General features: G+C 65.5%; 1 protein-coding gene across 3 annotated transcripts; it reads right to left on the reverse strand.

Moving 5' to 3' along the window:
- Positions 1 to 799: 799 nt before the first annotated feature.
- ACBD4 (acyl-CoA binding domain containing 4) lies at positions 800 to 9,036 on the reverse strand. Of its 3 annotated transcripts, none has more exons than XM_074562143.1 (10): positions 8,900 to 9,036; positions 8,666 to 8,786; positions 8,217 to 8,301; positions 8,026 to 8,146; positions 5,366 to 5,479; positions 4,056 to 4,162; positions 3,194 to 3,344; positions 2,055 to 2,212; positions 1,513 to 1,557; positions 800 to 1,339 (listed from the first exon to the last, which is right to left on the reverse strand). In XM_074562143.1, exons 1-10 carry the CDS (start codon positions 8,973 to 8,975, stop codon positions 1,229 to 1,231), a joined length of 1,089 nt encoding a protein of 362 aa, XP_074418244.1. In that variant the 5' UTR covers positions 8,976 to 9,036; the 3' UTR covers positions 800 to 1,228. The 3 variants fall into 3 exon arrangements, 2 of the variants coding, with proteins under 2 accessions (XP_074418244.1, XP_074418245.1); XR_012584165.1 differs by having other exon boundaries at positions 801 to 1,339; positions 3,194 to 3,382; XM_074562144.1 differs by lacking the exons at positions 3,194 to 3,344; positions 4,056 to 4,162.
- Positions 9,037 to 9,533: the final 497 nt, after the last annotated feature.

Consider the following 9,533-nt stretch of genomic DNA (forward strand, 5'->3'; position numbering starts at 1 on the left):
GCCAATCAGAAAAGGGAGAAGGCGGGGCCGGGATGTACCACACGCTGAGCAAGGTGTGGGGGGGCCACCGGGAGCGGAGCCCGGCGACCTTCAGGGCCGCGTTCCCCCCCCTCCGGAGCAGGTGGGGCGGCCCGAAAAAAGAGTCCCTCCGCAGCGCGGAGGAGTCAGCGGGATGTGCTTGGATGTCGTCGTGTGTCCCGTCCCCCCCCTGCCTTTTTCCCCCCGGGGGGTGGAATCTGTAACGGGGCGGGCGGCGGGGACGCCCCCGGGAAGGAAGAGGGGGGCGGGGGGGGCGGTGGGCGGAGGAACCCCGCAGCCGCGCTGCGTGGTGTGGCCGTGCAGGCGGGCGGAGGGAGATGTAAACAAACCCGAGCGGTAAACAAGTCCCGCCTTAAAGGAACCGCGTCCTTTTTTTTTTTTTGGGGGGGGGGAGGTCAGGGTAGCCCGGGGCCTGATCCTGCCACCCCCACAGGGGCGGTGTCCCCCCGTCCTTCACACGGTCCTTGAGCGGGGGCGGTGGCAACCCCCGGGCGAGGGGGGGGAGGGGGCTGGGAGTTGCCACCCCGAGGGTCCCCTCCCGGCACCGCCACCCTCTGCCATGGCCTTGGGGACCCTAAGAATGGGGACAGTGGCCAGGGAGGACAAGTCGAGGTTTGGGGACAATGCCCTGCCACACCTCCCCCCCCCCCCAAAAAAAAAAAAAAAAAAAAGGGAACCTGGCAGCTGCCACCATGGCGGGGGTAAGGGGGGTGGCCAGGGTGATGGCTGTCGTCGTCCCCCCCCCAGCAGACAGCCCGGGGACAGATTGAAAAGGCAACTTTAATTGAGGTTCAGATGTCCAAGCACGTCATGGAACCCGGGGACAGGGACGGTGTCTGTCCCCCACCGCCCCCCCCCAGCACCAGGTCCCTCTGTGCATGGCAGTGAGGGGATCCCCCCGCCCCCCCGCCCCCTTTGTCCCGGGGGGATCCCTTTCGGGGCGATCCCGCACCCCACGGACAGACATTCCCATGTCCATCCCGGCAGATGAGTGACCCTGAGAGTGACGGTGACAATCAGCAGTGCGCAGTGGCGTCCCCGTCCCCCCGGGGATTGGGGGTCCCGGCCCGCGGGAGACCCCCCTGGCTGGGTGAGGCCCTTCCCTCGGTGATCCCGTGGCGCATCTAAGCGGGATGGTGACATCCTGCACCCCAAGTTGGGGCCGGAGGTGGCATGGGGGACGCGGCTGTCACCTCATCTTGCCCTGCCAGCGGCGCAGCAGCCACTGGGTGACGAAGGGCCAGGTGATGAGGAAGAGCAGGGTGCGCGGGGAGACGGTCAGGGGCCATGGGGACGTTTCCTGGCGAGGGGACAGAGAGAGGCACCGTGGGGAGGAGAACAAAGGTGGCACCGGTGTGACCAGACAGTGACCAGACGCCCCCCCAGCCCTCTGCTGAAAGGCCAGTGGCAGCAGGCCACTGTCACAGCCCGGTGGTCCTTGTCACATCCCTCATGCCACCACCTCCAACTCACCCGTGGAGCGAGCGAGCGGCCAGGGTCGGTCCCAGCTGCATCCCCCTGCAAGAGAAGGGAGTTTTGGGGTGCAGGCGTGGGCTGGGCACCCCCTTTCCAGCCCCTGCGGCCCCGTGAGCGGGAGGGAAGGGGCGGAATTGAGCCCACTCAGGGCTCCTGCGAGGGATGCGGATGGTGAAACCGGGGTGGGATCCCTGGGGGCGATGGAATGAGGGGGGCAGTGGCTCCCTGCCTGCCTCCCCCGGCTCCCTGCCTGCCCGCCGGCACCCTGCCTGCTCCCTGCATGCCTCTCCTGTCTCCCTGCCTGCACAACAGGCACCTTGCCCGCTTCCCCCAGCTCCCTGCCTGCGCCCTCCCTGCCCCCCCCAGTTCCCTGCCTGCCCCCCAGGGCAGATGAGAGCAGCACAACCTCCGCCCTGCCAGGATGTGTCACCAAACCCCGAGGTCTCCCCGGGCTGAGCCCTGCCAGCCTGGCCTACACCGGCGTGGGCATCGCGGCCTGGCCGGCATCGGCACATGGCGGCTCCCCGCGTGGCACCTACCTGGGCAGAGGCGAGCGTCTCCAGCTCGCTCAGGCGCTCCAGCACTCGCCGCATATCATCCTGCAGGGCCCGGACGGTGCCGGCCACGTGGGTGTCCAGCTGGTCCGGCAGCCCCTGGGTGCTCTCGGCATCCTGCTCCCCCCCGGCGAGCTGGAGATCTGTGGGGCACAGAGATGGGTGCTGCTCGGGGGGGGCACAGGGTGCCCATCGGGATGGGGCCCGGCAGCCCGAGCCCCCCTCACGCTCCCCCAGGACCCCTGTGCGCTGTCACCCAACGGGGAGCGATGGAGCTCACCGGTGCCCGCACCGCACGCTGTTGGCTCAGCCCACACTGCAGCCGCTCCGGGCAGAGCCGGGAGCTCCCAGCCCAGCCACCCCCTCCTTGGGGACACAGGCCACCACCTCCCCCCCAGGTGGTGGCAGTGGGTGACCTCCAGCCTGCTGCCACGGCGGGTGCAGGGGTACATGTGGGTCACCTGGCTTCACCTGGTGCTGCCGGGACACCGAAGGCCATGCAGGATGCCTCGCCTGCGCCGCTGCCCCCCTGCCAGGCCCCAAACCCGCCCGGCTGCGGCTCGGCAAACACCCAGATGACCGGCGCTGCGAGCGGGAGACAGGCAGGGGCTCGGTGCCAGCCCCTGTGGCACCCAGGGGACGGCCCAGCCTGGCTTCATCCGCCTCCTTACAAGCCAACTCCCAAGGTCAAGCGGCCCAGGAGGGTTTTCCAAAACATTAACTTGGGGGGGAAGATAAGCATGAGATGGGTGGGCTGTGCCCAGGTGAGGCGGTGGCATCACCCCTGCTGTCCCAATGCCACCCTAGAGCAGGCACCCAGGGACCCGCACTCCCCAGCCAGCTGCTGGAGAGGAGCCAGTAGAGCATCCCCCAAATTTAAGCCATTTAGTGAGAAATGGGCAACACAAGCCACATCCTAGAGGGGTAAAGACACCAAACTGCTTGGGGACCAAGGGATGATGAGAGGGGACACTCAGGACTGCTCACGGCTACCGAAGGACCTGGGCGCTGGAGCCAAACCGTGCCCCGTTGGTGGTCGCAGCCCCCCGGAGACCCAGCCCTGGGTGCCGGGAGGTGGGGAGGGAGCAGCGGGAAGGCGTGCAGGAGCCAAACGCTGCACCCACCTCTCTCGGAGCCATGGGCTGCGAGGCCAGCGCCGCTCCTCCCCTCTCCTCTTCTGCCTTCGCCCCGTTCCCCCTGCCCGGTGCCGTGGGGCATGAGGGGCTCAGGCCCGGCCCCGACGCCATCCGGGGAGAGACCCAGCGGCCGCCCAGCCTGCGCCAGGGGAGAGAAGAAGGGCCCTGAGACCCCCGCTGCCCTCCCCAGGGGCACAGCCGGTGAGAGGCGGGTGATGCCAGGGCGGTGGTGGTGTCGCCCCCCAGCCCCGCGGTGACAGTGTTGGTGGTGGAGGGCGTGTGGGGCTGAGTGAAGCCGAATCCCACCAGCAACACCAGTAAGCACAGGGTTTGGGAGGTGACAGAGCAGAATGCCCAGGCTCGAGGTGGCAAAAGAGCTCCAGGAGAAGCCGGGCAGTGGGGACTGGTGTGTGTGCCCACCCTGAGCCTCGCCGTAGCACCCCAAGAGACAAACGTTGCCCGGTGGCAGGGAGCAGAGAGCGAGTGGCCGGGGTGTAAGCAAGGTGCCCCCACCAGCCCCACTTGGGGCTACTGGCCTCATTCAGCCCACCAGTGCCCCACAGGAACCGCACCGCAGGAACATGGGGGGCTATGGGTGGTGCTGGGACACACTGAGGGCTCCTCAGCCTCCCCTCGGTGACGGGGACCCGGCTCCAAGAGGGACACAAAGCAGAGTGGGGTGCAGCCGGGTGGCCTCGTAGGTTTTGGGAGTCTCACTGGGCTCCCAGCACAGCAGTGCAGTGCCGCGGTGGCGTGCGGAGCCGAGCACGGAGAGATCTGCCTGTGCAGCGCAGGCAGGGCAAGGCTGGCAGCAGGTAAAGCCTCCCAGCGCTTCCCAGCCCTCCGTTACCTGCTCAGGCTCCATAAGCTCCAGGGTATCGCAGTACACGTCCCCCTCGGAGTCACTGGTCACCTGGCTACCCTCAAGCGCCTCGGCGGCAGGAGCCAGCCCACCTCCTGGAAGGGAAGCACAGGGCTCAGCCGCGGGCAGCGCTGGCAGGGCACAGAGGTGCTTTGGCCATGTCCGAAGGGCAGCAGAAGCTCAGCGCAGCCGCAAGGCAACAGGTCCACAAGCGGGCAGGAGGGCAGCGGCCGCGTGTGCAAGGCAAGGCAGGAGGAGAAGGAAACTGAGGCACAGAGGGGGAAGGAACCAGCTCTGTTACTAACTCCCAGATTACAGTCGTTAATCCAAGGGCTGAATTCCCCCTTCTCCTGCCCACGGTGTCACAGAGCCCCGCTCATGGGTGGGCACGCTCCGACGCGGTGCCATTTTAGGGTTTCTGTGCCCCTGTGCAGCTCCCACCTGGGGACAGGGCTGCCGTGGCAGCCAGCCGACCCCCCGGCACGGTGGGGAGCTCCTCCAGCGGGATCCACGGCCCCAGCTGCTCTGGGAGGGAGCAGGGACCGTTCCCACCACACCAACTGCCACCGGGGTGATGACAGCACGCCGCGCAGGCAGGGACGCTGCCCAGCTCCCCACACGCTGCCAGCCCAGGCGTGCTCGAGGAGGGGCACAGCCTGGACGCAGGCGCTGGCTCGGTGACCATATATGTTTCTTGGGGGAGGGCCGGGATGGCAGCAGGAAGAATGTTTCCCTCCCTGGCGCACCCTGCCCAACGCAGGGCACAGAGAGAGGCCCCTCCGGGCTGGGAGAACTGCACGTGCCCTCAAGGGACACAGCGGTGGGTGCGTGAATGTGCAAGGGGGTGTACAAGAAAAACCAAGGACCAAGGCGTCAGCCCCGGCACAGGCAGGGAGAGCTGGGGCTCGGCACCATGGGTCCCAGTGCTGCTGAAGGGCCGGACTTGGCTTCAGCCGATGGAGAAGGTCCCCTCCCAGAACACGGACCTTCCAAGGCAATGTTTTCCCAGTCCACAGGGAAACACCCTCGCCTTCTCACTGCATTTAGCAGAATCAGGCCCCTTGGCACAGGTAAGAGCAACACGGAGTCCAACCACCACGCTCAGGGTTACCCCGGCGTTGAGAACAGCACCAAGAGCCAGACCCACAAACAGCTCTGGCTCGCCGTGAGTTGGGCGACACCTGAAACACCCGCAGAGTCAGACCAGAGGTGCCTGAAGCCCACAGTTCCCCAGCCCCGATGCCAGTGTCTCCTCCGCGGGGTCTCTGCCGGGTGCTGGTCACACCAGGGAGACCAACCTGGCACGTGCGGCCCGTTCCGCTGCTCCTCGGGCAGGGCGTCTTTGGGGTGCTCCGGAGCCGGGCTGCTCGCTGGGTCATCCTGGTTGCGGTTGGCTGTCTGCTCCTGACTGCCTGCACGGAGGGGAAGAGGCAGAGGAGAATTAACGCGTTGCAGGCGATCCTCGCAGTGCAGGCTGGGCTCAGCACGGCTGGGGGACACACGGATGCAGGGCCACCCTCCTGCCAGGCAGGCCAGCAGCCTCCGGACACGCACAGTGGCTAGCAGAGATGGAGAGGGGCTAGCTCCATTTGCCCCCGCCTGGGAATCAACGCAAGCTCAACTGGTCAGCAGGGTCTACGCCGCGCAGAGCATCTCACTCACCCGGGGGTGACAGGAGAATCCCTGTTCCCCGAGCCCCTGCGGCAGCAGGCAGAGGGATCAGCACCAGCCAACAGCTGGGTTAACACCAACGGATAACGGCCACCGTCCTCGTCCCCTGGCAGGGCACACCGCACATCCACGGTAACAAACAGAGCCTAACGCAAGAAGGGTTGGCTGGGGAGAGCCTTGTCCAGGCAGCGCACGGCACATCACCCGCGGGGGCTTTCAGCTGGCAGCAGCACCCCAGGTTGGGCCCGGGGATCCAGCCCTCCCCGCCGAGCCCGCGGGGTTAAGCCCAGCCACGTTTCCTGCTGCCCCTGGGGACTTTGCTCCCTGCTCCTGGCCAGGCAGGTATGTGGCAACCTGCCCTGCCTGTGCCTTGCCTGCACATCTCTGCCATTCCCAACCTGCCTTTGCCACCGCAGCGTGCCCACGGCTGCGGGACCCCCCAGAGCCCAGCCCAGGTGACTGAACGCCCCTGGGGAGGACGAGGGCAGCCCTCACCCCACACAGCAGTTAGGGCCAGGGCTGCTCTGCTCAGGGACCATCGCTGTCCTCAAATCTCTCCTCAGCGCATGTGCTGTGGCCTCTAAACCTGCCCCATAGCAGGGGAGGGTGCAGGCAGGGTCCTGCCACCTCACACATCACTACCTTGCTCCAACTCCAGCCCCCTGCACCTGCAGGGCTGGCAGGGCAGCACCAGGTCTGCTCATTAAAAGCTTAATTGTCAGTTACTGCTTGCTTCAGAGTCTTGGCCTACACATACAAGATGCTGGTGAGGCTTTAGACCTCTTGGGACCCTGAACTGTTCACGATTTGGGTTCCAAGTGCCACTTTATGGTGTGTTGACTTTGTAAATGAACAAAACCAAACCTGCCCGGACTCCCCCGGCGCAGCGCCTCTGTTCCCCAAAAGCTCCACAGCCGCCAAGGGCCCTGCGCCTTCCACACACCCCTCCCACCCGCCATGGTGTCTAAAACCACCTTTCTCCTCTGGCTTATTGGTAACAGAAGCTGCAATCACACAAAATCTGAAGGCGGTTTTGAGAACCTTTAACACAAATGACTCAACAGCATAAGATGTTCAGCAGCTTAAACCAGGCGCCTCGGGCTCATTCGCTCCACAGATGCTACTGTGAATTTAAGTGACAGTAGCGCAGGATGACACTCCCATGAGGGTAATGACCAGGAGTTTTGACCCAGCTTTTATGTTCCAGAGAAAAGCCGAGTCTATTTGCCTTTTAAAGGAGATTCAGTGTCAAAATGGAGAACAACAGCACTTGGGTACCACAGGAAGGCGCAGCCATCCTGAGGTCAAGCCCTACAGGCGGCCTGTTTTCAGCATCCTTGTTGGAAGCAGGGGGTGACAGTAGATGTGACAGACGCAGGACAGATGCCTGGGGACAGGCGGGGAGCGAGGCTATTTGTCAGTGCTCTTCCAACATTAGCAAAGCACTGACAGTTTACACAACCGCTGCAAATATACCCTGAAAGCTCATCTGCTGCTGAGCTCATCTACTGGAGACACGGCACAGCCAAACCTCCAGACACACAGCTCCGCACCAGCCGACGCTTTTCTGAACCACCACGTCCAGCCCCTCACTCATGCAGGCTTCTCACAAGTCAGGTACACCGAGGACTGCCCTGCTTCGGGGGTGGGACATGTCCCCAGCCACCTCTCAGCCTGAGGCAGCAGCCACAGGCATAGAAGGACTCTGATCTAGCACCAGGCGGTCCCAGTAATCCCGTTTCTCAACCCCAGTTTCTCCATATCCACTCCACGGCAAAAGCTGGCCGGCCTATCCATATGTTTACATGAGATGACCCTCACTCACTGTACACAGCCCGCCTTACCCGGAGGTGGGCCAGCACCAAGAGAAAGCACAGCCTGCTTGCCCCAACACCCCACGGAAGCCGATCCCTGGCTCCAGGGATCGGGGCCAAGGGGCACTTGGAAGCCAAACCTCAAGTCCTCTTCTCAAAGTTTTGCGGAGAGAAAGCCCAAGCTGAAAAGACACCTGCGTCACTCGAAGAGACACTTGTTTGGGGGTGCCCAAACAAGCAGCTTGGCAGCAGCTGGGTCATGGCAGGGGAGTCAGATGGGACGTGGTGCGTCCATCCTGTCCCCCCCCTCAGGGGGGAAAGAACAATGTGCCCTGGTGAGGAGCAGAGCCCAGCGGTGATGGCCACACCAGCGCGGAAGCAAGCAGGGAAGAGTGACGTGCCAGGAGAGAGGAGTGTGGCACAGAGGTGGGGGACGCGCTGGGCACAAGAGGGGCACAGCGGCTCCCACTCACCCCTTTTCCTCTTGAAGAAGGCCTCAGGGGGCCGGGGCATGTCATGGATCACCTCGTAGAGCGGTTCGAAGTACCCAAACATCTCCTCTGTCGTCTCGTCCATGGGCACCGTGTCGATGACCTGGGGGGTCAGGAGCTCACCAGGGGCACCACCAAGCACCCACCGACCCCGCTCTCCCCCTCCTCGTTACCTTTTGGGCCACTTTCTTCATCTCGGCCACATAAGCTGCCATTGCCTCCTCTTTGGACATCCTCCCCAGGCTGTGCCAAGCATCCCTGTGGGGGGCAGTGGCCGTGAGGTGAGGAAGGGGCGGGGGGGAACCGGACCCGGGGCGGGATGGAAGTGGGGATAACTGGACCCGGGCAGGGGGGGGAACTGGACTCAGAGGGAATGGGGTGGGGGGATAACCGGACCTGGGAGTGGGGGGAACTGGACCAGGGGGGACGGGAGGCGGGATAAGCGGACCCAGGATGGGGGGAACTGGACTCGGAGGGGACAGGAGGGGGGATAACTGGACCCGGGGAGGGGGGGATGGAACTGGACCCGGGGGGGGGCGGGAGGCGCGATAACCGGACCCGAGGGGAACGGCACAGGGGATAACCAGACCCGGGTGGGGGGAACCGGACCCGGTGGCCTTACCACTTGTACCGGCCGATGGGGTCCCAGAAGCCGGGCCTGGGGCCTTGGCAGCGCCCCGCCGTCGCCTGCTTGTAGTAGCTGTAGAAACGCAGCATCTCCTCATAAGACGGCCGGTAGGAACCTACGGAGGGACGCGACTTCAAGCAGGGCCGGGAACGGGGCCGGGGGCGGCTGCCTCTCGGCCCCGTTCCCGGCCGCAGCCCCTCCGACCCCATTCTCGGACCCCCAACTCACCGCTCCGGGGCAGCCCTTGGATAACCTGGACGGCGGCGCGGAACTGGGCCCCGCAATCCGCCGCCGCCTCCTCCATGGCGCTACCGGCCCCGCTGCCCGGCTCTCCCTCCGTGAGGGGAGAGGGCGGGGACCAATCAGCGCCCGCCTTCAATCAACACCCCCACCCCTCTACCAATCAGAGCGCCGCTTCCGAAAGCCGTCGCCCCGCCCCTTCGCGCCCGGCAGCCAATGGGGGGAGGCGAGGAGAGGGACGGCGGCAGCGCGGCGCCCCCTGGCGGGAAGAGGGGGGAACGCGGCGCGGGGTAGGGCGGGGGAACGGGTGCGTGGGGGGGCGCTGAGCACCGGGAGAGGGGGTGTGTGCACCGGGACGGGGCACCGGGACTGTGAGTGTGGGCACCGGACTGGGCACCGGGACTGCGAGTGCACCGGGACGGTGGGTGTGTGCACCGGGATAGGGATTTTGTGCAGCAGGACGGGGCACCGGGACAGGGCACCGGGTCGGGGAGTGTGGGCACCGGGACAGGAGTGTGCACACCGGGACAGGGCACCGGGATGGTGACACTGTACACTGGGACAGTGCACCGGGGCGATGCCCTGAGACAGTGCGCAGGAATAGTGGTCCGGTGCACCGGGA

This window comes from Larus michahellis, chromosome 18, assembly GCF_964199755.1.
Source record: "Larus michahellis chromosome 18, bLarMic1.1, whole genome shotgun sequence".
Lineage (NCBI taxonomy): Eukaryota > Metazoa > Chordata > Aves > Charadriiformes > Laridae > Larus > Larus michahellis.

Excerpts from the sequence above, each read along its gene's own strand:
- ACBD4 (XM_074562143.1), bottom strand. The coding sequence starts at position 8,975 with ATGGAGGAGGCGGCGGCGGATTGCGGGGCCCAGTTCCGCGCCGCCGTC. Across the intron at positions 8,302-8,665 it reads CCCATCGGCCGGTACAAGTG|GGATGCTTGGCACAGCCTGG; the intron begins GTAAGGCCACCG and ends TGCCCCCCACAG. Across the intron at positions 8,147-8,216 it reads TGAAGAAAGTGGCCCAAAAG|GTCATCGACACGGTGCCCAT; the intron begins GTAACGAGGAGG and ends CTGACCCCCCAG.